At 34.7% G+C, this 27,715-nt stretch overlaps 1 protein-coding gene across 1 annotated transcript in view; it reads left to right on the top strand.

Annotated features, from left to right (window-relative positions):
* The window catches only part of DACH2 (dachshund family transcription factor 2), a 750,043-nt gene extending 722,546 nt beyond the window's left edge, over positions 1–27,497 (top strand). Inside the window, exons 9-13 of the mRNA XM_043459522.1 lie at positions 124–272; positions 398–545; positions 12,456–12,602; positions 15,226–15,291; positions 26,613–27,497. Coding sequence (XP_043315457.1) covers positions 124–272; positions 398–545; positions 12,456–12,602; positions 15,226–15,291; positions 26,613–26,617 — 515 coding nt within the window. The 3' untranslated portion in view covers positions 26,618–27,497. The remainder of the gene's footprint in view (positions 1–123; positions 273–397; positions 546–12,455; positions 12,603–15,225; positions 15,292–26,612) is intronic.
* The last annotated feature ends 218 nt before the right edge of the window (positions 27,498–27,715 follow it).

Here is a 27,715-nt window from a genome sequence, read left to right as displayed (position 1 = left end):
GTTTTCCATCAGTTAGCTGTAGAAACAAACTCTTTATAGATGCTATTAGAAGTGGAGGAAACATAGTGAAAAAATTGAGCTATTAGTTTATGAACCTTCTGATATTAATTTTGTTTTTTACAGAAGAGGTACCTGTTCAAATTCCAATGATGAAGTCACCCTTGGACAAGATCCAACTGACTCCTGGGCAGGCATTGCCTCCTGGATTCCCTGGACCATTCATTTTTGCTGATAGTCTGTCCTCTGTGGAGACTCTGTTGACCAACATTCAGGTCAACAATATTTCTATAAACAAAATAAATGTAATACAAGACATTAGCACTTACATCAATTATTTCACATTTGGGAAATTAAAACAGATAAGATGAACTGTATGTCATTTGCTGTACTTTGACAGGGTTTACTGAAAGTGGCTTTGGATAATGCTCGCATTCAAGAGAAGCAGATTCAACAAGAAAAAAAGGAACTGCGAATGGAGCTCTATAGAGAGAGAGAAATTAGAGAAAACCTTGAAAGACAACTGGCAGTTGAGCTTCAAAGCAGAAGTAAGTTTAACAAGTTCAGTATAACTGAGAAAGTTAACATTGTGTTGGAAATATTTTCAGTAGTAATCAAAATATTCTCAGATATAACTTGGGACTGCGAAAAGGGTGCAATCATAATAAAATCAAATCCCATACCCATAATACCAAAGAAGTTCTCTCAATGATGTGAAGATTCTGAACCCCATGTCAGGATTACCATCCTGGGGATCTATAAAGGGACTGAGAATCCACAGGGAATCCAGCCTTGCAGGCCAGAGGGATTTGATTATAGGACTTCCACAGGACTGGAAGAAAAAGAGACTCTAGTCTTGGAGGGCACAAACAAAATCTTACACACACCAAGACCCAGAGGAAAGGAGCAGTGAGTCCCCAGGTTGTTGTTCAGTCACTGTTATGTCCAACTCTTTACAACCCCGTGAAATGTAGCACACCAGACTTCCTTGTCCCTCACCATCTCCTGGAGTTTGCCCAAGTTCATGTCCATTGAATCAGTGATGCCATCCAACCGTCTCATCCTTTGCTGCCCTCTTCTCCTCCTGCCTTCAAGCTTTCCCAGTATCAGGGTCTTTTCCAATGAGCTGGCTCTTTCCCTCAGGTGGCCAAATTATTGAAGATTCAGCATTAGTCCTTCCGAAGAGTATTCAGGGTTGATTTCCTTTAAGATCGACTGGTTTGATCTCGTTGCTTTACAATGGACTCTCAAAAGTCTTCTCCAGCACCACAGTTTGAAAACATCAATTCTTTGGCATTCTGCCTTTTTGGTTGTCCAGTTCTCACATTCATACATGACTACTGGAAAGACCATAGACATGACTATATGGATCTTTGTTGGCAAAGTGACACACTGTCTAGGTTTTTCATAGCTTTCCTGCCAAGAAGCAATTGTGTTCTAATTCCATGTCTGCAGTCACCATCCCCAGTGATTTTAGAGCCCAAGAATAGGAAATTGTCACTGCTTTCACCTTTTCACCTTCTATTTGCCATGAAGTGATGGGACCGGATGCCATGATCTTAATTTTTTTAATATTGAGTTTTAAGCCAGATTTTTTCACTCTTCTCCTTCACTCTCATCAGGAAGCTCTTTAGTTCCTCTTTACTTTCTGCCATTAGAGTGGTATCTTCAGCATATTTGAGGTTGTTGATGTTTCTCCCAGCAATCTTGATTCCAATTTGTAGCTCATCTAGCCTGGCATTTTGCATGATGTGCTCTGCACATAAGTTAAGCAAACAGGGTGACAATAAACAGCCTTGTCATACTCCTTTCTCAATTCTGAACCAGTCATTTGTTCTATGCAGTGTTCTAACTGTTGCTTCTTGGCCTGCATACAGGTTTCTCAGGAGACAGGTAAGATGGTCTGGTGTTCCCATCTCTTTAAGAGTTTTCCAGTTTGTTATGATCCACATAGTCAGAACCCACAGGAGACTGAACAAAATCTACCTGCTAGTGTTGAAGGGTCTCCTGTGGAGGTGTGGGTTTGCAGGGGCTCACCACAGGGGTGGGGACACTGGCATCATCAGGCCAGGAAAGCCCCCCTTGTCGTAAAATCCTTATGAAGTTCACCATTAACCCTAGATATAGAATTTATAGACCCCAAGGCTGGCTCGTCTCAGGCCAAACAATTAACAGTGAGGGAATGCAACTCCACCCATCAGCAAATAATTGGTTTAAAGCTTTACTGAGCAAGGCCTTGCCCACCAGAGCAAGACTTAGTTTTTCCCATCATCAATCACTCCCAGCAGGAAGCTTACACAAGCCTCTTAGCCTCATCCATCAGGAGGAAGACAGAAGAAGAAAAAAGAAGTACTGTTTCACAGTGGCTAAAACAAAAACCATATTATAGAAAGTAATCACAATGAAAAAGCAGAAAATTATGCCTCAGATGTAGTGACAAGAAAAAAAAAAAAAAAAAAACTCCAGAAAAACAACTTAAATGAAGTGAAGATAGACAACATTTCAGAAAAAAAGAATTTAGAGTAATGATAGTGAAGATGAGCCAGGATCTCAGGCAAACAATGCAGAAGACAGGAGAAATGTTCACCACAAACCTAGAAGAACTAAAAAGAAACAGAAATGAATAATACACCAGATGGAATTAATAGAATAACTGAAGCAGAAGAACAGATACATAACCTGGAAGAGAGAATGGTGGAAATCATTGCTGCAGAACAGAATACAGGAAAAAGAATGGAAAATGAAGATAGCCTAAGAGACCTCTGGGACAGTATTAAATGCACCAACACTCACTTTATAGGGGTCCCAAAGGGAGAAGAGAGAGAGAAAGGACCTGAGAAAATATTTGAAGATATAATAGCTGAAAAATTCTCTCACATGGGAAAGAAAATAATCAACCAAAAAATCCAAGGAACACATCAAGACACATAGTAATCAACCAGAAAAAAATTAAAGACAAGGTTAAAATATTAAAAGCAACAAGTGAAAAATGACAAATAACAAACAAGGGAACTCCCTTCAGGCTCTCAACTGATTTATCAACATAAATTCTACAAGCCAGAAGAGAATGGCAGAATATACTTAAAATGATGAAAGGGAAGAAACTGCAACCAAGAATACTCTACCCAGCAAAACTCTCATTCAGATTTGAGGAATCAATCAAAAGCTTTCCAGATAAGCAAAAGTTATGGTAATTCAGCACCACCAAACCAGCTTTACAACAAATGCTAAAGGAATTTCTCTAGGCAGAAAACACCAGAGGAGGAAAAGACTTACAGTAAAGTAAATCCAAAACAATTAAGAAAATGGTAATAGGTTCATATAATTACCTAGGATAAGTACCCTAAATGTAACTGGATTAAATGCACCAACCAAAAGACATAGACTGGTTGGGCAAATGAAAACATGTATATGTATGCACTCCCAGTTGTTGACCCCCAAGATTGTATGTAACTATTTATATTGTTGTTAATCATGTTCCCATTATGACTTGCAATTTAATTATCTTTTATTTTTTGTCTTGCTATTGATTGTGAAAACTGATAAACATCTTTCACTATCGTAAAAAAAAAAAAAATCCTTACGTATGAAATGCTTACTTTTTGCCAAGAACAGCACTAGATTCTGAAGGTAGAAGATAAATAACACTCAGTTCCTGTCCTTGAAAGGTTTACATTTTAAGGGACTAGCACAGCCAATCAGTTAATTTTAAGACAAAGTGACAAGAACAATGATGTATTTATATATGTTTATATATAGAGAGGATAGTTAATTCAACTTGGTGCTCTGGGGATTTGATGGTTGAGGAAGGCTTTCTGATGCTGCCACTTGAATCTGAGTCTTGAAGAATCAGTAAGCCAAGAAAGAAAGGGCATGAGAGTACCTGAGTGATTTGTTAATTCTGCAACAATGAGCATGACTATACAGTCCATGGACTTCTCCAGGCCAGAATACTGGACTGGGTAGCCGTTCCCTTCTCCATGAGGTCTTCTCAGTCCAGGGATCGAATCCAAGTCTCCCACATTGCAGATGGATTCTTTACCAACTGAGCCACCAGGGAAGCCCAAGCATGGAGACAAGAAGCCTAAAACATGGGGAACTGTATACAGTTTTTTATTACTGTGGCTTTGACTTTTATAAAGTAAATGTTGAGAGATGATGCAGAAAATAGAGGCTAAATTATAAAGGAGAGTTTTAATCATGGAAAATATTACCTTGGATTTTGACCTGTAGATTATGAGAATTATTATAAGATAAACAGGGGAATGATCTGGTCTGATTTTAATTAGATAGAACACTCCAGTGTTGGGAATAGATTAGAAGGGGACTTACAGTGAGGTTAGAAACAAGGAAGCTATATAAAAGGAGATTTCCCTCATCTAGACAGTGGTGAAGAGGACTGAAATCGGGTAGCATATGGACACAAAAGGGAGAGAATGAAGAAATACTCTTCAGAAATAGAACTAACTTTCTAACAATGGGTAGACATTTGATAATCTGCAGACATGGATAATGAGACTAGCTTGTATCAAAATCGAAGAAAATTCAAAATTTTATTTCAACCAATAATTTCCACCTCTTCCTTATATTCTCCATAAAATACTATACAACAGTGAGTGGTTGTTGTGTTTTTAGCTTTTTTCTTTTCTTTGTTTAATCTTCTATAGAATGATCACAAAGCAAACGTTAAGTAACAGTTAAAGAGTATGAAGGAGAGGCAAAAAAGGGAGAAAAAATTTACAACCCACATAATACTTCCCTAAACAAAGAAGGGTTATACCATTTGAGTAAAATCCACTAACTTTATATTATTCCAAAATAACATTATATTCAGAAATCTGTATCAATAATTAAATTTTACTAGATATTTTCCTTAGGGCCTAGAAATTATAAGCTTAGTTCAAAATGGAAATTCAACCATTGCATTTCAGAAGAATTAAACATTATTTTATCTTGCTGAAGTCATTCAATACTAGAAAACAAAGGCTAAATTGTCTTTCTAACTTTTGGAGAAATTAATACATTTTTTATATTTGGTATGCAATATGTATTATTATGATTGCTGTTCAGACAATAAGTCGTGTCTGATTCTTTGTGACTCCATGGACTGCAGCATACTGGGCTTCCTTGTCCTCCACTATCTTCCAGAGTTTGCTCAAATTCATGTACATTGAGTTGGTGATGCTATGTAATCATTTCATCCCATGCCTCACTCTTCTCCTTGTGCCTTCAGTGTTTACCACCATCAGGGTCATTTCCAATGTGTTGGCTTTTCACACCAGGTGGCCAAATTATGGGAGCTTCATCTTCAGCATCAGTCCTTCTAATGAATATACAGGGTTGTTTTCCTTTAGGATTGACTGGTTTGCTCTCCTTTTAGTCCAAGAGACTCTCAAGAGTCTTCTCCAGCAGAACAATTTGAAAGCATCAATTCGTCTGTGCTTAGCCTTTTTTATGGTCCAACACACACATCCATATATGACTACTGGAAAAACCATGGCTTTGACTATATGGAACTTTGTTGGCAAATATACTGTCTAGGTTTGTCACAGCTTCCATTCAAAGAGAAAGTGTCTCTTAATTTCATGACTTCAGTCACCCTCTGCAGTGATTTTACAACCCCATAAAAGAAAACTTGTCACTGCTTCCAATTTTCCCCTTCTATTTGCCATGAAGTGGTGAGATCAGATGCTATGATCATAGTTTTTTGAATGTTGAGTTTCAAGCCAACTTTTCACTCTCCTCTTTCATCCTCATCAAGAGGCTCCTTAGTTCCTCTTCACTTTCTGACATTAGGGTGGTATTATCTGCATATCTGAGGCAGTTGAAATTTCTCCTGGCAATCTTTATTCCAGTTTGTGGTTCATCCAGCCTGGTATTCCACATGATGTACTCTGCTTATAAGTTAAATAAGCAAGGTGAGAACATAGTGCTTTGTTGTACTCCTTTTCCAATTTTGAACCAGTCAGTTTTTCCATGTCTGGTTCTAACTGTTGATTCTTGATCCACATACAGGTTTCTGAGGAGACAGATAAAGAGATATGGTATGCCCATCACTTTAAGAATTTTCCACAGTTTGTTGTGATCCACACAGTTAAAGGCTTTAGGATAGTCAATGAAGCAGAAGCAGATGTTTTTCTGGAATTCTCTTGCTTTTTCTATGGTTCCTCTACCTTTTCTAAACTCAGATTGTACATCTGGGAGTTCTTGGTTCATATACTACTAAAGCCTAGCTTGACGAGTTTTGAGCCTAACCCTACTAGCATGTGAAATGAGTACAGTTATCTGGTTGAATGAACATTCTTTGGCATTGCCCTTCTTTGGGATTGGAATGAAAATATCTTTTCAAGTCCTATGACCACATTTGTGTTTTCCAAATTTTCCAACATATTGAGTACAACACTTTACCAGCATCATGTTTTAGGATTTGAAATAGTTCAGCTGGAATTCCATCACCTCCACTAACTTTGTTCATAGTAATGCTTCCTAAGGCCCACTTGACTTCACATTCCAGAGTATCTGGCTCTAGGTGAATGACCACACCATCATGGTTATCCAGGTCATTAAGATATTTTGTGTAGTTCTGTGTATTCCTGTCACTTAATCTCCTTTGCTTCTGTTAGATCCTTACTTTTTTGTCATTTATCATGCCTAACCTTGCATGATAGCTCCAGTTTTCTTGAAGGGATCTCTAGTCTTTCCTTTTTTATTGTTTTACTTTATGTCTTTGCATTGCTCATTGAAAAGGTCCTCTTATCTCTCCTTGGTATTCTCTGGAACTCTGCATTCAGTTGCATATATTTTTCTGTTTCTCCCTTGCCTTTTGCTTCCTATCTTTCCTCAGCTATTTGTACAGCCTCCTCAGACAACCACTTTGCCTTTTTGCATTTCTTCTTTGAGAGAGTTTTGATCACTGCTTCCTATACAATGTTCTGAAACTCCATCCATAGTTCTTCAGGCACTTTTGCTACCAGATCTCATCCCTTGAATTTATTCATTACCTCCACTGTACAGTCATAAGGGATTTGATTGGTCATATTTGAATTGTCTTATGGTTTTCCCTACTTTCTTCAATTTAAACCTGAATTTTGTAATAAGGAGCTTATGATCTGAGCCACAGTCAATTTCCAGTCTTGTTTTTGCTGACTTTTCCATCTTCAGCTGCAAAAAAAATACTCAATCTGATTTCTGTATTGATCATCTGGTGACGTCCATTTTTAGAGTCATCTCTTGGGTTGTTGGAAAATGGTGTTTGCTATGACCAGTGTGTTTTCTTGATAAAACTCGTATTGGCCTTTGCCTTGATTCATTTTGTACTCCAAGGCCAAACTTGCCTATTACTCCAGGTATCTGTTGACTTCTTACTTTTGCATTCCAATCTGCTATAACAAAAAGAACATCTCTTTTTTTTTGTTGCTGTTGTTATTATTTTTAGGTCTTGTAGGTCTTCATAGAACCAGTCAACTTCAATTTCTTCAGCATTGGTGATTGGGGAATAGACTTGATTACTGTGATGTTGAATGGTTTGGTTTGGAAATTAACAAAGATTCTGTCATTTTTGAGACTGCACCCAAGTAATGCATTTTAACCTGTTTTGTTGACTATGAGAGTTACTAAATTTCTTCTAAGGATTCTTGCCCGCAGCAGTAGATGTAATGGTCATCTGAATTGAATTCACCTGTTCCCACCCAGTTTAGTTCACTGATTCCTAAGATGTTGATGTTCACTCTTGTCATCTCCTACCTGAACACATCCAACTTGCCTTGATTTATGGACATAACATTCCAGGTCCCTATACAATACTGTTCTTTATATCATCAGACTTTACTTTCACCACCAGATACATCCAGAACTGAGTGTCGCTTCCACTTTGACCCAGCTGCATCATTCTTTCTGGAGCTATTCTCTAACCCCTTCATGGATTACAGCCTTGTCATGGCAAGGGGGATTGTATAGCTCAATGAAGCTATGAGCCATACAGTACAGGGCCACCCAAGTACCCCATGAACAGTATGAAAAGGCAAAATAATATGGCATTGGAAGATGCTTCCCCTCTCCCCCAGGTTGGAAGGTGTCTAATCTGCTACTGTTTAAGAGCAGACGGCAATTATGAATTATTATGATTAAGAGTCATAAAAGCACATTTCTTTTGTAGGGAAATTATTTATACAAAAGTAACAAATAATTTCGGGCTTCCCTGGTGGCTCAGTGATAAAGAATCCACCTGCAATGCAGGAGACATGAGTCAGGAAGATACCCTGGAGAAGGAAATAACAACCCACTCCAGTATTCTTGCCTGGAAAATCCCATGGACAGAGGAGCCTGTCAGGTTGCAGTCCATGGGGTCTCAAAAGAATCAGACATGACAGTGATTAAGCAACAACAAAAAACAAATAATTATATGTTTAACATAGTAACACTCACAAATTGATTTATGAAAAACTACATACATTAAAATTGACATCTAACTTTTAGGGATCTAACCATACTGATTTCTGTTTACTTCTTATAGACTCTTCAGGTCAGTCTTTGTAATGGATACCACATCTATTTTCTTTAAAAAATCCCTAGACATAGTAGATTTAATATTGGATGCATTATCAGATTTACCATGAAGCATTTGTATTTAATAAATTTAATAATTATGATATAATAGTAATACCACTACTATTAGTCTATTATCATTACTATTACTGTCATTACTGTCTCTTCTACTACTATCATCACTACTACTACTACTACTGTTAGCTAATGCTTATCATCTGACTGCTAAGTGCTAAGCACTGTTTTTAACACTTTACACCTTATGATGAATACAATAAAAATTATTCCTATTATCCTCATTGATTTAGAGAAACTATCTTCTTCATCTCTATGAATCTCAACATCATCATCTATTACTGGATGATCACTTAACTTCCTTTCTACCTGACCAAATACCTCATATCCAGTGATCCTACTTTTGCTGACAAAGTATGAACTCTATTTGAAGTCATATTATTGAAAAGAAAAAAGGAGAACATTGATATTAGAGTTAAAAGATAATGTCTCCTCGTTTATAGATAATATAGTAGCAACATATATACACATATAAAGAACATATGTAAAATTGTATATATGCACATTTGTATATACATATATAGTATGAACCCCTGAGTATCTTTCTCCCATGAGAGTGATGTTTCATACTTGAATATTCTATCTAACTACCTTTGGTTAGATAGTTATTAGGTAGTTAGGTAGGTGATTCCTAGCAAGAATGTGTTACTTGATTTAGAAAAAGCAGAGGAACCAGAGATCAAATTGCCAACATTTGCTGGATCATCAAAAAGGCAAGAGAGTTCCAGAAAAACATCTATTTCTGCTTTATTGACTATGCCAAAGCTTTTGACTGTGTGGATCACAATAAACTGTGGAAAATTCTGAAAGAGATGGAAATACCAGACCACCTGACCTGCCTCTTGAGAAACCTGTATGCAGGTCAGGAAGCAACAGTTAGAACAGGACATGGACCAACAAACTGGTTCCGAATGGGAAAAGGAGTACGTCAAGGTTATATATTGTCACCCTGCTTATTTAACTTATATGCAGAGTACATCATGAGAAATGCTGGGCTGGAGAAAGCACAAGCTGGAATCAAGATTGCCAGGAGAAATATCAATAACCTCAGATATGCAGATGACACCACCCTTATGGCAGAAAGTGAAGAAGAACTAAAGAGTCTCTTGATGAAAGTGAAAGAGCAGAGTGAAAAAAAATGGCTTAAAGCTCAACATTCAGGAAACTAAGATCATGGCATCCAGTCCCATCCCTTCATGGCAAAAAGATGGGGAAACAGTGGGAACAGTGGCTGACTTTATTTTTTGTGGCTCCAGAATCACTGTGGATGGTGACTGCAGCAATGAAATTAAAAGACACTTGCTTCTTGGAAGGAAAGTTTTGACCAACCTAGACAATATATTAAAAAACAGAGACATTACTTTGTCCACAGAAGTCCATCTAGTCAAGGCTATGGTTTTTCCAGTAGTCACGTATGGATGTGAGAGTTGGACTATAAAGAAAACTGAGCACAGAATAATTGATGCTTTTGAACTGTGGTGTTGGAGAAGATGCTTGAGAGTCCCTTGGACTGCAAGGAGATCCAACCAGTCCATCCTAAAGGAGATCAGTCCTGAGTGTTCATTGGTAGGACTGATGCTGAAGCTGAAACTCCAGTACTCCACCTCATGCGAAGAGCTGACTCATTTGAAAAGACCCTGATGCTGGGAAAGTTTGAGGGCAGGAGGAGAAAGGGGCGACAGAGGATGAGATGGTTGGATGGCATCACCGACTCAATGGGCATGGGTTTGGGTAGACTCCGGGAGTTGGTGATAAACAGGGAGGCCTGGCGTGCTGCAGTTCATGGGGGTGCAAAGAATCAGACTGGACTGGGCGACTGAACTGAACTGAGTAATATTATTTACACATTAAATACTTAGAATCAAATAAAGATAGAGCTACAAGAAAGGTTGAAGTTCATCTGTCTTGGTCCTTGTCCAACTATCTGACCTCAGGCTTTGAAGCAACTACCTGTATGATCTTTGGTCCTAAGGCTATGAGAACAACTGATTCTGGGATCTTGAGTGAATTTTGAGAGTTTGTTTGGAGTTTCTAGCAGGGGAGCACGGCTACTCGTATACCCTTGATTGAGGACCGGTTCTCTATCGGGGATGGTCGTCCTCTTCAACCGAGCGCGCATCTTCGGGAGGGACGCACATGGAGCAGTGACGGAGGAAGGGGACACCCGCCTAACCAGCCAGATCAGCTGAATCAACCCTGGCGATCAGTGGGGTGACAGATGTTGCAACCAGATAGCCCTCACATCCTTGAGTGAATTTTGTAACATCTCAAGGACTAAGTTTCTTCATCTATATAGTGGAGATACCAATGTCTCCCTTATTGTGTTTTTGTAAGATTTAAATGAGACATAGTTCCAGAAAAATGTTCAATATATGAAAGGTCCTAAATAAATATAGTTATTATGTTTATATAATTCTAAATGTAATATATGGCATCATAAATTTCAAGGGAATTAACATATGGAATATTTTTCAATAAATAATTTTACTAGAAGCAAAATTTTGTCTTATCATGGACATTAAATTATACATTAATTTGAATAAATCTATGTTTTTGAGTTAAATGATTTACCGAATGCTTTATTTTAATGATAATTAAGTATAATTATAATAGTAAGGTCTTTTTATGTTCAACCTTATTTAGCAGCTTTTTTTCGAAAATGGAACAGAAACCATACATTCTCAGTGTCTTTATTTCAAGATTTTCATCTTGTTATTACTTTAGTCCTCTGAAATAAGCACACATTTAATGAGTGACTGTTTTCAAGTTGCTGAAGGTGATTTATATGAACAGACATTGAAATGTGAGATAAAGCAATTGAAATTCAAATTAGCATCATATTCAGTTTACTGCAATTGAAACATTTTAAATGTATATGAATATTTTAACTTTTTAAATATCATATACTTTATAATTTTGCTTAATGTTCCTTGAATAATTTTCTATTGTCATGATATTAATACCTTAATTTTTAAAAACTGATTTTGGAAAAATGTGAAGGTTGGTTTGCTTAGAACCCTGTTAGAGCCCTGCTGTGTACCAATATAATTACTAAAGTTCACTAATTCTATTTGAGAAATTATCACAGATTTAAAGGTTTCAGAGTATAATAACAATTATACATTAGGGCAGTTAAAGTTTCTAGTTAGGATATAAAGCATTGAGAGTTGAGTTATAATTGTTTTCAACTCTTCATTTCCTTTACTGTTTATGAAAAATGCTATTGTGCTTTTATAGATTGCTTAATAAAATGATTGCTGAATATTATTCTCTTTAAAATATGTAGATAGGTTCAAATATAAATATACAGAGAGATGCAGAGTCTGATGATATGTGCATATACTTAAAGAGATAAATATTGTCCCTTAAAAGTAGTAACGTCTCAGAGAAATAGACCCTAGACATTGTAAGTTTTAAAAAACATACCATGTTTTGAAACTCAATGAATATTTTCATGATTTTTTTTGTATTTTGAAGTATATAAAGGAATAACCTGATGAATAATAAGAATACTTTTCTTAACAAATTTATAAAATATTTAATGTTATCACTAAATTCATGTAGTCAAGGTAGAAAACAGTTTTCCAGTAATACCACCAACATTGTATAAATGCATGTGTATTATAGAGCTTACTTACTGGAGATGTGAAAGCAATAACAAATCAGTTATATGATTGAATACTCTTTGGTTGGGTCTGATGATAATTGGAATCAAAAGAAGCTAATCATACATTTATATATCTACCTGAATCTGTATCTATTTTTTATAATTCATCAAAACTGGCAACTTGATTTCAATGACCAAGCCTTTGAAAACTACTTCCCTTTCCATATTTTAGCTACCATGCAAAAGCGCCTAAAGAAGGAGAAAAAAACAAAGAAAAAGCTACAAGAAGCCTTGGAATTTGAATCAAAGCGCAGGGAGCAAGTGGAGCAAGCACTTAAGCAAGCCACTACTAGTGACAGTGGACTAAGGATGTTGAAAGGTAATGTGTGAATTGAAACTTCACAATCAGGGTGCACAAAGGGGAGGGGGTGAGGGAGGGAGACGGAGTGGGAGAGACTTTATCCAGGAACAATTAATACATCAGGGCTTCCCAAGTAGCTCAAATGGCAAAGAGAACTGGGTTTGATCACTGGCTTGGGAAGATTCCCTGAAGGAGTGCATGGCAATCCACTCCAGTATTCTTGCCTGGAGAATCTCCATGGAAAGGGGACCCTGGAGGGCTACAGTCCATGGGGTCACAAAGAGTCGGACATGAATGAGTGACTAAGCACACAATTAATACATTAATTTGAAGCCAGGTGTTTTAGGTCATTAATTAAATCTGTCAAAATAATCCCTATTCTGGGAGATATAAATATAATAGCTTAGGAATAACAGGAAATCCTCCTGGTTTTTGCAGAAGTAATATTGATAACTTCCCTACACTTAAAATGTATTTTATCTCCATTCATGTTAAAATATGCTGATGCTTTGTTTTAATGTTTCATTTATTTTAATAAGCTTTAGAAGGCTGGCTCCTTTAATGTAGATTGTATCAGTGATGAGGGCTTCAAGAGTGCCTGGTTGAAAAAGAATGTTCTAAATAAATTACTGGAGCTCCTGTGAGAAGAGGTGCTTCTCATGAAATCTCTTAATTCCAAATTTTTCTGATTCTATTTTAAATTATGAAGCTCTACAACATAATTTTATCTCATAGACTATTCAAGTTCTTCTTTCATAGCATACTAACAGCTGGTATATTTAACTGATATGTGTATATAATAAGGATAAGCCTAAGAATTTTATACATACATGTACACATATTCCATACATGATATGACACAAGCATGAACTGAAAGAGTGTTTCTTCAAGTGCCATATACTAAGAATGAATAGAGAATTCCATACAAATGTTCAATCATATTTTTACCTCCTAAAAATTCAATTCCCTTTCTGCTGTGACTATCTTAAATCATTGTCCTCACAGTCAATAGAAATACAGAACTAGATTATTAGCTCATGACAGCCATGCCTCACTGAGACACAGAAGAGAGAGGATAAATAATAATACATCAATATCTCATACTGTGGAACATCTTAGACAATGGGAGCCAACAATGGAGCAAATGTTCAGTACACTTATTATTTGAGGCTCTGAAGATGTAATTCTGAGGACTCTTGAATTTTATATATATATATATATATATATATATATATATATATATATATATATTTTTTAAATCCACCCATATATGAATTCCACTGTAGCTCCAGTGTCCTCTGTTACAAAGGAAAAGTGTCTGTTTTTACAGCATGTGGGTAACTTGTATTCAAATCATTTCTTTCTCACATTAATCCTCGATGACATTGGATGATACATAGGCATCTGTTATCATATTACCCAAGGGTGTCTGAGCAATTTATATACAGAAATGGCCATATTAAGCTATGCTTCATGAATATGAATAACTTTTAGATAATCATATTTAAAAGTGAAAATAAGAAACCCATCTCCTTGTTTCCTCTCCTCAAGTTTTTTTGTTTATTTGTTTTAAACAATTCATGTATCTCTTGGCCCCAAGAGCCAGTACTAAATAAAGACCAGAAATCATAGTCTGTGTTTTCGTGTTCATGTACATTTACCATAGAGATAATCATCTATCACATTTCACAAATAGAAAATATACATAAGAATGGGGTAATTATATTAACTTTTTCCTTATTCCATAGTCAGGGCATGTTACCTGATAGTCTGAGGGGGTTTTTATGGATAGATTATTTTCCTGAGATTTATCTCTAGAGAGTAAAATGAATAAATAGGTATTTACTATATACCTGGAAATACATGCCCAATTGTAGAATTTAGCTAAGGTTTATAATCCTCCTTCTTACTGTTGTAGGAAAGGGGGCCCAAGAGTGAGCTCTTGCCTAACACTTGACAATGGATTATCCAAAGAGGCACAAGTTATTTTATTTGGAAGGGGCCCCCAGGAGAACTGCTTTGCCATGTGGCTCACAGTTTTGGATTTTATGATAGCTAGATTAGTTTTCAAGTTGTCTCTGGCCAATCACTCTTGACTCAGGGTCCTTTTTGGTGGCACGCACATCACTCAGCAAAGATAGATTCCAGCGAGAAGGATTTTAGGAGGTTGGTAGGACATATGGACTGGTGTTTCCTCTCTCCTTTTGACCTTTCCCGAATTCTTCCAGTTGGTAGTAGCTTGTTAGTTCTGCATTCTTTACCAGGACCACCTTTTGTAAGATAACTCATGCACGTGGTTACTATGGTGCCTGGCCAGGCAGGGAGGTTTCAGTCAGTGGTTCTCTAAACACTACCATTAAAAATATATTCATCCATCTCATTAGGACTGGTTCAAATGAATTCTTTTTGACGGCTGAGTAAAATTCCATGGTGTATATGTACCACAGCTTCCTTATCCATTCATCTGCTGATGGGCATATTGACATACAAAAAAACAAAACAAAACAAAACAAAAAATCAAAATGCCACTCAAAGTCTCATGTTTACTATAGGGCCAAGACCCTGGCCAGCTGAGAGTTTATACTTAAAAGCAATCAGGAAAAATAGAATATACTGTAATCTTGAGTGTCACTTCTTTCAGATACTGTGCTTCCAGATATTGAAATAGGGAACACTGGAACTCCTCATGATAGTTCTGCTATGCAAGGTACAGTAAACAGCGTTCTTCTTTCTACAACTACTCAATATGTGATCCCAGAGGGTTGGATGGGGATGAGCTCCTTTGTTGATACTTTTCATAAATAAATAATACTTAAATAAATAATACATAATAATAATGATTAAATAATAATACATAAGTGATACTCTCATAATAAATAATAATACTTTTCACATAAATAAATAAAACTTTTCTTATTTCATGATAGGGTAAAAGTCTGTAATGTTTATTGAGACTATGTATTTAGGGACTAAGAATTTTACATATACAATGTGAGCAAATTTCTTGTATGTTTACGTGTTAAAAGAATGTACATTTATAAGTTAGGCATAGTCTAAAAATACAAAATGTGAATATAATTTACCTTTTCAGAAGTGTACAATAATACACTTTTTAAATCTCGCTACTTTACTGTTTGTAAAAGACACTGGTACAATAATCATAACATATCAATATTTTCAAAGTATTCTAGGCAACATTTTTATTAATATTTAAGTTCTGATGCCAACTTTAGATATTTTAGAAACTGACTAAATGTGAAAATAAGAGCAGGACTTGTATTTCATAATTTGTAGGATTCCCATAACTGCTTAGATCCTTTAAAATATTTAAAAGTATTTAAGGTTGCCACCACAGGTCCAAGGTAGGATTGAGCAAGTCTGAAGCATTTGATCCCTTGTGAATCTGTAAAACACAAATATAGACTGAGTCTTTAAGGAGTGTTGAGCTTGATTGGGCCCTCCTTTAAGTGAGATATAAGGTCATCTTTGGAACTGTAGAAGGTAAACCATCAGCAGGTTGTATCTTTATTACCCTTTAATTATCCTTTAATCTTATACTCACCATTCGTAGCTATTCGTATATATATATATATATATATCTGTGTGTGTGTTTCCTCTGTCCATGGGATTTCCCAGGCAAGAATACTGCAGTGGGTTGCCATTTCCTTTTCCAGGGGATCTTCCCAACCCAGGGATCCAACCCAGGTCTCCCACAATGCAGGCGGATTCTTCACACAATGTAGGTGGATTCTGAGCCACTAGGGAAGCCCATGTATCTTTATGTATATCTATCTATATTATATATAAATTCCTTTAGTCCCCAGTAATAGCATTTTTCCTAACTCTGAAATAAACATAAATTTTGAACTGTCCTAAAGTTAGTTCATTTCAGTGCAACAAACAGATAATTTATTCCTAGAAGGCCAATTAGATGATATAAGGAAAAGTTACATTCACTATTTGGCTCAGTCCTTTATTTTAATGAAGTCTGCAAAGAATGGCTTTTGATATTAACTTGTGGTTAGGAGAGGGCGCATTTAATATTTGTATTCAGTGAGCATAATTTTAATAAGCTTTCTTAGTTTTTGCTAGCTAAATATGAGAAAATTAGGTCTACTTTTAAAAGGATTGAGATAGAACATATTTTAAAGCAAGGGAATTAACTTTTATATATACTTTTCAAATTATAAGTCAAATATTCTAGCATTTGTGGTTAATATTTTCCATATATATGGTAAAATATTATGGTTAATAATTTTATTAAATATCTGCTTTTTAGGTTATGTTAAATAGTACTCTTGATAAATATGGTAAAATGAAAAAGTTCACATTCCCATCTTCCTTAGCACAGTATATAAATATGATAAATGATAAAGTTCATCAATTTATGAAAAGCTAGAGTAAATGCCTTGTATTAATATGATAGTAGGTCACAATTTAATATCTAAAAGAAATTACTTTATGAGCAAAAGTTGATTTATTCTATTAACTAGGTGAATAGATTCCTGAAAATATTATCAGAATTAATCTTAAAAATAGTTCATTGAATCAATCAATTCAAATAATTATCAAAACATCCCAATAATATTCCTTTTTTTTTTAAGATGTTCAGAATTGAGAAAGTACTTTTATGTGTACCTATGAACTTAAAACAATGTATAATGGTCGGTGGACATAAAATGCAATTTTAACCATTATTTTTCCTTTCTGCCTGATAATTTTGCTCTTTTGTGTTACCTTGGTTTTTTTGTGTGACATATTTTGATACTATTTTCATCTTTTTCACTTCCCTCCTTCTGGTTGGCGGTAGCTTGTTCTGTATTCTTTAACAGGAAATTTTTTAACTTGGACGATTATTTCCTAGCAATGTCTGTGAGGGTCAATTCATGCATGCTAATACAATGCTATTTTCACAACCCATCTCCATCACAGCAAACAATTCCAGCATCAGTGAAGTCTTTTTTCTTTCTATTGTCAATATCTCTGTTGGGTAGAAATCTGTCATTCACTTAGTGCTCTTTCTTTGAAAGTCAATTAGTTGCATTGTGACATGTCCTTAAGAGAGCTTAAAGAGGATTTGGAAGAATGTTGTTTGGATATCAACGGAAGTAGTAAAATCCTATATGGTTTTATGATAATTTCCACAAACTGCTCACATACTTCTATACTTATATGCTTTCTAAATCTCTTCAGCTTAGTTATTATTTTTATGCTTTGAGTATTGTTTGACAGACATGTTATTATGCATAGACCACCTTCTGATAAAAGGATTTCTGTATTCCTTATATTTTAGTGGGCTATATAGCAACTCCTCCTGTATACTATAAGGTGATCAAAAAATGAATACACACCCATTCTGATAGCAGTGTCCACTATTTCTGGAAGGGAAGGATGTATACTAATATCCTCCCACCCAGATTCTCATAACAAAGCTGGAGGCCTGCAAGACACACATCAACCATCTTATCAACTAATCTCCTTTTCACATAAAATAAGCATATCGGTTGTCATTAAATGTACCTTCAGATCCATGATTTTTGCAAATGACACTCAAATATCATTTGTGTAGTGCATTTTTGCTGATTAAAGCAAATTAAATTAGCACAACTACAAGTGAGATGATAAAAACTAAAGCCAAAATGCAGTACCCTTAGCTAACAAAGTGATATCTTCTCTTTACTGCATTCTGCCATTTAGTTATTATCCTATTGGAAATCTAATTATAATCCTTTTACTCCCTAGTCAAACTTCACAGTTTTCACAAGCTTAGCACTGACAAGTGATTTCATTACATTTGATTTCTCTTGCCAAGATTGACTTAACTTCACTTGAAGACCTAAAACCCCTCTGTTTCTCAGATTCCCTGTTTGCACATTATAACAACAGCTCCTTTAATTAATTAGCATGAACAGCAGTAACATGAACTGCTGAACAGAAAATAAAGTCACTTTATGATTGAAGGGAGACTTCTCCTTTTGCATGTTTATACCTTATTTAACTTTTGTATGACTGTATTTCATCATTCAGAGCTACTGGTACAGTGCATGCTTCTTAAATGTTAAAAACTGATATTATCATCTTAATAACAGATAAAATAAATCTAGAACATGAAGCTCCTAAATTTTGGAAAACAAATAGCCTTCATGAACTGGCTTTCTAGTAGCAAAATAAAATATTATTTTTGAATATTTATTGCAATAACATCATAAAATACAAAGGCACAGTGACACATTGCTCTCTTTTCTGCCAGTGCATTTGTTTGGGGAAGAAAACAAAATAAAACAAAACAATCTAGGAATTGTTTTTGCAAGAGGAATGTCAATTTCTTTGACTAATTTTCATATTTACTTTTTTGCCTACATGTTTGACAATGACAAAACATGATTGAACACTGGAATATGTTTTTAATCTGATATTTTTCAATAAATAGGATGGAATCTTAAATGATTTTTCCTTCTTTTTGATACTAACACACCAGAAGTGGATATTAAATCCAACCTACATGTCAAAAGTAAACCAAACTTTGGTATAAAAGATAAACCTATTAAACCTCCCTTTTCCCTCTGTGAACAATTTTTGTTCAAAAAACAAATGTGAGAGCTTATTCAAAGAATTTAAGCTTACCATTTTAATATATAATATCTATGATCTCATCTATGCAGTGTTTGGTGAAGATGTCACCGAAGAATTAAAAGAAAGGTGAATAAAGTGTTGTTTGACTGTAAAAGTAGAAGACACAATCTTGATGTCTCTATGTTAAAAAGAACACATATTTTATGATGTAATTTAAAATATGTATATATGTTTATAATACATAATTTTAAATAGAATTATACTATGAAATATATATATGAATATGTCTATTCTTACTTATTTTCTCAAAATCAGTTTGAACTTTGCTCTCTCCTTCCTTAACCTTTAATACCTCATTATCTTCTCTCTTTGCTGCTCACTTGGTAACCTAGAACAACACTTTTCCAAAGATCTTAAGATGACATATCAATATTTATTGAAAACAATTACCCTTGAGCTAAATTGTCATTGAAGGATTTTATAAAGTATCAAGGAAAGTTATGGTAGGAGCAAGTAAAGTGGACTGGAAAAGAGAAATTACATGATTTCTTGCCACATATGTGATATGACAAGAAAAAGTAGAAGGAGAGCAGATAGAATTCCTCTACAGTCATTTCTACTAAGTCCCACCAGGGTGTGGTTTACATCTTTCTCTTTATGGACTATTTCCTTCCCTACCCTCATAACCATTAATTTCCCTCCCCTTTGATGTCTTGTACTGTGTTGGAAAATATACACAGGCACTTTAATATTCCCATTGTTAAGTGGAAGAGTTCTCTTATAAAGCAGAAATACATAGCTTGCTAGAAATTAGAAGGATTGTGAGAAATGGGTCCTCTTTCCTCTTAAATATTTCCTTTAAGAATGGGAGACTTTTACCACCCAGATAAATTTTACTGCAACTGCCATTATAAGTGGAAAAAGGCTGTAGCACACACTCCCACAGAAAAAAAAAAAAAAATCCTAGCATAGCATCTTTATTTAAAGCAGTATTTTTTCCTTGTAAGATTCATTAAACAGGCTCTTTCTTTTTACTTTCTTTCCCACAAAGTATTTGTCTCTAATTTTCTTCATCCTCCAAAGGATCATTATTTTAACTGATTGTACTTCCCAACCCATATCATACTTCTTTCCTGTGAAATACTTGTCAGATTATAGCATATAGTATGCTTCTATTTCTTTCTTAGGATGATGTGACAAACATTACTTTGTACCTTAGGGCTGGTTTTCGTGGATTAGTTTACACCACTTACCACTGCATTGTTAAAAGAATATTTGCAGTGACTAAAAGTTGTCATGCTAATTATGATGACAGAAAATCTCATCTACAGATCTAAGAATTCCAGCTATATATCACTCACATAATAGATGAAAGTGTAGTTGTAGGGATAGAAAGATAGTGAGACTTACAAGGCAAAATAGATTGATCTGTCACTAAGCATTTTAGAATCTACAGGGCTAATTCATTAATTAACAGATCTTTCTGACTATAATCTAAGGAGGGTTAACTCAATGCACATAACTATTTAACCACTCACTTTATGTTCCATTCTCTTTACACATGCAATACAATTTTTTTTAGCTTAAGAGTCACCCTATCCCAGTTAGCAAGCCAGATACACCTGAGGAACATGCAAAAGGAAAACCTTTCTTAAATTAAAATGTTAAGTTTTATTTTTTACTTTCATATTTGTATTTTACTCAAGAAAACAGCCAGCATTCTCATAGAAGGCTGTAATCACATGTCAATATTGTCACATCACTTAAAAATAAAATTATTATATTGCTGACATGCAAATATATGGTGGCTCTACACCAAGATGCTTATTACTCTTGGAATGAGGATTGATGCTGTAAAATTGGACCAAAAAGAAAAGAAAGGCACTACCTAGTATTTGTATAACCTGGTGAACTTTGTGCTATTTTTTTTCTTTTTTGGGGAATTTAATTTTGAAAGGTAACTTATGGAGTGACTTAATTGACACTTCAAAGGATAGATTCAGGCATGGCTATATCCAGAAACCCAAATCATAAATCCATTCAAGATTTCTCCCTTCCCAGTCTCCCTTCCCTTTGAAGACTTAGATTTTTTTTTTGATTGGCTAAGTTTTCCTGTTCTATTGCACAAAATGTTGCAAGTTCAGGCTTACTGCTAGCTCACTCATTAGTAACATATTCCATCAGAAAAAGGATCGTGTCTTTGTGCCATTATTAATACACAGATCTGCTAACACGATTATTTCTGTGTAATATTTAATTAACCACAATAGACTAAAGCCAACTATAATTTAATAATCACTTCCATCTTAAAAGTTTGCATAGATTGGGGTAATACTTAAAAATTACACAAATACAATCTCTTTTTTCTATCTGAAACTGTGAAGAGAAGCTTAAGTACTAATACAAAAAATTTTCTATTTGTGGCTAAATTCACATCACCATATTGGAACTAGACCTTAACAGATTTTTATTTAATTTTATGCTAGGATTCCTTTCTGTGGGATAGTAGCATAAAAGTTTATTTGTTGCTCACAGGAATATTTTTCTCATTTTTGATGGCCATATAACATTCCATTTGGAAATTTAATTTAATTTAAAGAAAAATATTGTTTAGAATTTTATACAGACCTCCTTCATGCTCCTTAATCCATTAACCTGAAAGTTTATTATTTACATATTTAATACTTGAACACTAGTAATAACCTGCATATTAAAGTTGGATACTACTTCAGTATTACAAACGGTTATTTGGACAAGTTCACCGATTCCTCTATTAGTTCGGGTGGAGAGGGAGGTGGGAGGGGGTATAAGGATGGGGAATACATGTAAATCCATGGCTGATTCATGTCAACGTATGACAAAAACCACTACAATATTGTAAAGTAATTAGCCTCCAACTAATAAAAATAAATGAAAAAAAAAATAAAGAAAGCATCTTTTTTATATGTTTTTCTTTTCTATTTCCCTATTCTTCCAAATTTAAGTGCTCTTACTTTCTTCAAAACAATACAAATGAGTGTCCTGTTGATCCCACCATTGATGAATAACTAAAATGAGTGAGTCAAAACTTGCAACTCAAATCTTACAATCTCCTGATAATTGCATTTCAATGGGAAATGTTGGAAGTGGTCATTTTTAATGTTCAAATAAACATTTAATGTTTTTACATCATTCTCATTGTCAATTTCTCCATATTTTGATTTCATATTATGATTACTTTGAGTTTTATAGTGTTTTTCTAACAATTCAGCATTAAAAGGAAATAGTTAAAAGTTATGAAAAGAAGAACATAGTTGTACTTATAAATATTGCATTAAAATTTCTCCAATGTACATCCTACACAAAACTGAAGTAAATTTGACTTTTTCAAAGCATTTTGTAACTTACGTACTTATAAAAGGTGGGTTATATGACCCTAGAATTTTTACTGCAATAGCATAGAAACATAAGCAGCTTACCTCTTTTACCATGGCATAATCTACAGTAAGAGGTAGTAAAAGAATATGGCATTCCACATATGACATAAATGCTTAGAATGGCTTAGTATGCCTTCTAGCATAGTCAGCATCCCATGAATAGTAGTTTTTATATTCTCCTTTCCCTTTCTTTCTCTTCCTCGCTGGAAAGTAACATTCAAAACTTTTAGAACTCTTAGTGTAGCTCAAAATTTTCAGGTCTGTGTATTGAATACATTAAGTTTTATTGACATTTTAAACTCATCTCTAGGAGGCACAATGAAGTAGTGGGAAGAAGACTGGTCTAGTAGTCAGGGTTTCTCAGTTACTAACTGCTTAATTCAGTTATTAACCTTGAGAAGTCATTCAGCTACTCTGCTTTAATTTTAGTAAAATTATGTTTGCCTGATCTTCCTCATCAATAAGTTAAATCCATACTCTTTAACAAATATAAGTACAAGATATTATTACTATGCCTTATAAAATATATATGAAGCTAGGATTTCTGTTTTTGAATGTAGATTTTAGTAGGGGTGAACTATTTAGCATATAATTGATATATAGAATATCTGGTCTTTAGTATATAGTTGTGGTAAACATATTTTTATATTTTATCCCCATATGAGAATAACAGGGTATCCATATCCCTTTTGAGGATGTTTCTTACAAGAACTAGAGATTAAATAAAGGAGAAAATGGTATATTAAAGAATTAATTCTCAAAAATAAGTGAGTTAAATACAAATGAGAGAGATTGATACTCATTATCATACCATTTACAATAAAACGATGACTTGTACTGGTATTTTTTTTTTCCTATGGGATTGGTGTCCTTTTTATTTTTTCCCATTTATTTTATTAGTTGGAGGCTACAATATTGTAGTGGTTTTTGTCATACATCGACATGAATCAACCATGGATTTACATGTATTCCCCATCCCAGTCCCCCCTCCCATCTCCCTCTCTACCCGATCCCTCTGGGTCTTCCCAGTGCACCAGGCCTGAGCACTTGTCTCATGCATCCAAACTGGGCTGGTGGTCTGTTTCACCCTAGATAATATACATGTTTTGATGCTGTTTTCTCAAAACATGCCACCCTCGCCTTCTCCCACAGACTCCAAAATCTATTCTGTACATCTGTGTCTCTTTTTCTGTTTTGCATATAGGGTTCTCATTACCATCTTTCTAAATTCCATATATATGTGTTAGTATACTGTAATGGTCTTTATCTTTCTGGCTTACTTCACTTTGTATAATGGGCTCCAGTTTCATCCATCTCATTAGAACTGATTCAAATGAATTCTTTTTAATGGCTGAGTAATATTCCATGGTGTATATGTACCACAGCTTCCTTATCCATTCATCTGCTGATGGGCATCTAGGTTGCTTCCATGTCCTGGCTATTATAAACAGTGCTGCAATGAACATTGGGGTGCACGTGTCTCTTTCAGATCTGGTTTCCTCAGTGCGTATGCCCAGAAGTGGGATTGCTGGGTCATATGGCAGTTCTATTTCCAGTTTTTTAAGAAATCTCCACACTGTTCTCCATAGTGGCTGTACTAGTTTGCATTCCCACCAACAGTGTAAGAGGGTTCCCTTTTCTCCACACCCTCTCCAGCATTTATTGCTTGTAGACTTTTGGATAGCAGCCATCCTGACTGGCATGTAATGGTACCTCATTGTGGTTTTGATTTGCATTTCTCTAATAATGAGTGATGTTGAGCATCTTTTCATGCATTTGTTAGTCATCTGTATATCTTCTCTGGAGAAATGTCTGTTTAGTTCTTTGGCCCATTTTTTGATTGGGTCATTTAATTTTCTGGAATTGAGCTTCAGGAGTTGCTTGTATATTTTTGAGATTAATCCTTTTTCTGTTGCTTCATTTGCTATTATTTTCTCCCAATCTGAGGGCTGTCTTTTCACATTGCTTATAGTTTCCTTTGTAGTGCAAAAGCTTTTAAGTTTCATTAGGTCCCGTTTGTTTATTTTCGCTTTTATTTCCAATATTCTGGGAGGTGGGTCATAGAGGATCCTGCTGTGATTTATGTCAGAGAGTGTTTTGCCTATATTCTCCTCTAGGAGTTTTATAGTTTCTGGACTTACATTTAGATCTTTAATCCATTTTGAGTTTATTTTTGTGTATGGTGTTAGAAAATGTTCTAGTTTCATTCTTTTACAAGTGGTTGACCAGTTTTCCCAGCACCACTTGTTAAAGAGGTTGTCTTTTTTCCATTGTATATTCTTGCCTCCTTTGTCGAAGATAAGGTGTCCATAGGTTTGTGGATTTATCTCTGGGCTTTGTATTCTGTTCCATTGATCTATATTTCTGTCTTTGTGCCAGTACCATACTGTCTTGATGACTGTGGCTTTGTAGCATAGTCTGAAGTCAGGCAGGTTGATTCCTCCAGTTCCATTCTTCTTTCTCAAGATCAAGCTACCAATGGTATTTTTCACAGAACTGGAACAAATAATTTCACAATTTGTATGGAAATACAAAAAACCTCGAATAGCCAAAGTAATCTTGAGAAAGAAGAATGGTATTTGTTTTGACTAATGTGTAAGTCAGAAATTTTTAGGACTAGTAAGAGAAAGTCATTATAATTTTCATTAAATCTCCTTTTTATTTATTTATTTTTTTTTGCAGAACCACCACATTATAAAAATAAACACTAGTCCAATCTGATAATGATTCTAAAACAATGCTTTTGCTTTTCTCTAGAGAAAGAGCAATCAAGTGTTACTCTTATTTTTTTTTTCCTTAAATCTGCCACTATCTTGTAATGGTCTACTTTTCAAACTCTCAGATTAGAAGCACTGTTTTTATATTACTGTACTAATATCTAACTGGACCTCAAAGTAGTCTCATTACTATTGCTTATTTATCACATTCTGAACATATTTCAGAATTGACAAATAACTGCATAAAATTAATTTGGATTGAACCTAAGACTAAAGTGGACCATTGACCAGCCTGAGTTATCTCTCTCTTATTCAAGTTAGGATAACATGATCTTTTAGATGTGATTTTATTTTAGTACCAAATAAAGTAATGCCCATTTGCAAATTAGAAGCATATCACTTATTAAATAAATTTCAAGAAAATAGAAATGTATTACTTAGCAGGGTAAATCATTTATAAAATATTGGCATTTGTTCATGAATAAGTTAGCTACCCACAAAAAGAAAGATTTAGTAGCTCAAAATATGCCTGTGATGAAGCCTAGTAGTTCTTAAGGCAGTCCCTTTGTTTATATTATATAAGTGAATAAGATTTGAGGCAACACTTGGAAGAAAATATGAGTCCTGGGTAGAAAAAATAATTTTCTACACTTAAATTTAGCCTTCAAAAATATTATAGACATGTTTCTTAGTAGTTGTTCTTTTGTTTTGTTTTGTTTTTAAAGTGAGAGTTTGCTTTTAAATAACCATCCTGTTAGGGAAGGAAATCTCATCCTGAAAGGAAATTGCAATCATTAACAAAGATTTTGATTCAGAGAAAATGGTGTGAATCTTTACTCATGTTTTAGATTGTGAAAGGGAAATAAATATGTTTTTTAAATGTCTTGCTTATTAAGCTAGTGATGCATTTCACTGCAGGTTGTAAAACAGTAGAACATGCACAAGGGGCTCATAATGCATATTTTGGAGTTAGGGAATATCATTTGGGCCATTTTAATATTGTCAATATCACACCCAGAGTATTTGATTGAGCTTTAAATTATGCAAATCTACAATTTTGCTAACCTTTGTATAATTTTGCTTTTAATAGAATGAGGCTCACATAAATGAACATATGATATAAGGATATTTGTAAAAAAGTAATACATTTATTGCACACAGCTTTACTCAAATCTTGAAAATGTATAACTCAGCAAAATAGTAGAAAGTCAGTTTGTGTTTTTTAGTGAAATTCATTTTGGATTTTTTTTTTTTGGAGTAGATTTTGGATTTCATTTGTTTGAATGAAATTTTGACCAGGTTTTATTGTTTTTTCTGTGCAGCCTGAACACTGATGCCGGAACTCCAACTGACCATAGGCACGAATAGGGTGCTGTAGCAGTTACCTGCTTATCTAGTGTTGTAATTCTTTGAAATTCATACTCAAATTCTTAAAATATGGAACCATTGATTACTATTTGTTCATTACTGATGATTAGAACCTTGCACATACAAGAAAAACGTGTTAGAGAATGGGCTTCACAATGTCTAGGGAATAATCATAATGATGATTGAACATGATACATTACACTCTTATAACCCTTTTCTTCCATGCAGTTCATAGTGCTTTTCATAAACATTATCACATTAAACCCGGATCATCCTAGTGGGGTAAGTAGGTGCAAGAATTTTTAAGACACAGAAAATGCTATTTCTAAATGGTGTGACAGAAATGAAAACGCAGACGAACCCAGTTTAAGCTGTAATTGCTATGAAATAGCTTTATATTTGGATGACCTGAGATTTAATAGGAATTTATGTGAGGAGGTAATTCATATGTGCAAATAATCAATATTTATTATCATTGCATTGAAGATCACCTTTCTAAAAGAAACACACTGCCTGTAGAGTTCTCTAAGGAAACAGAGAGAGCTCTAGTTTGTAGGTTTTTATCACACCTAGTTCTTTCTTTGATTTGTTGATGGTAGAGCAAGGTATTTAATACCTTTCTTCTAGTTTGTTCCTTACATGTATAGAAGGCAACAATAAAAACACATACCTAAGCAGCAAAAAAATACCCCTTTATTATTTTCTGCTATCCTTCCATCTTCAATACTGTTTTCTCTTCATTAAGCTATCAACAAGTAAACAGACCAAGAAATATATATATAAATATAAATATATATATGGAGAAAGGCAGATATTATGGGTCAGTCAAATCATGGATATTTTCCACTGCTCACCCTCTGTCTAGACATGGCCAGATGCCTAAGCTGCTCCACTGATTAGAAACAAATGAGCCATTTTGCTTGAAATGCCCAAGAAATGGTCTCAAGTAAATTTAACTGTTTACTTAATGGATACCCACCAAAGGCTGGTGGCAAATACCTATCATTATGTTCATGCCTCCTAGGAATCTAATAGGACTTCCCTTGGGAAACCACCT

This window comes from Cervus canadensis, chromosome X (assembly GCF_019320065.1).
Source record: "Cervus canadensis isolate Bull #8, Minnesota chromosome X, ASM1932006v1, whole genome shotgun sequence".
NCBI lineage: Eukaryota > Metazoa > Chordata > Mammalia > Artiodactyla > Cervidae > Cervus > Cervus canadensis.
This window is presented reverse-complemented; position numbering and strand designations above follow the sequence as displayed.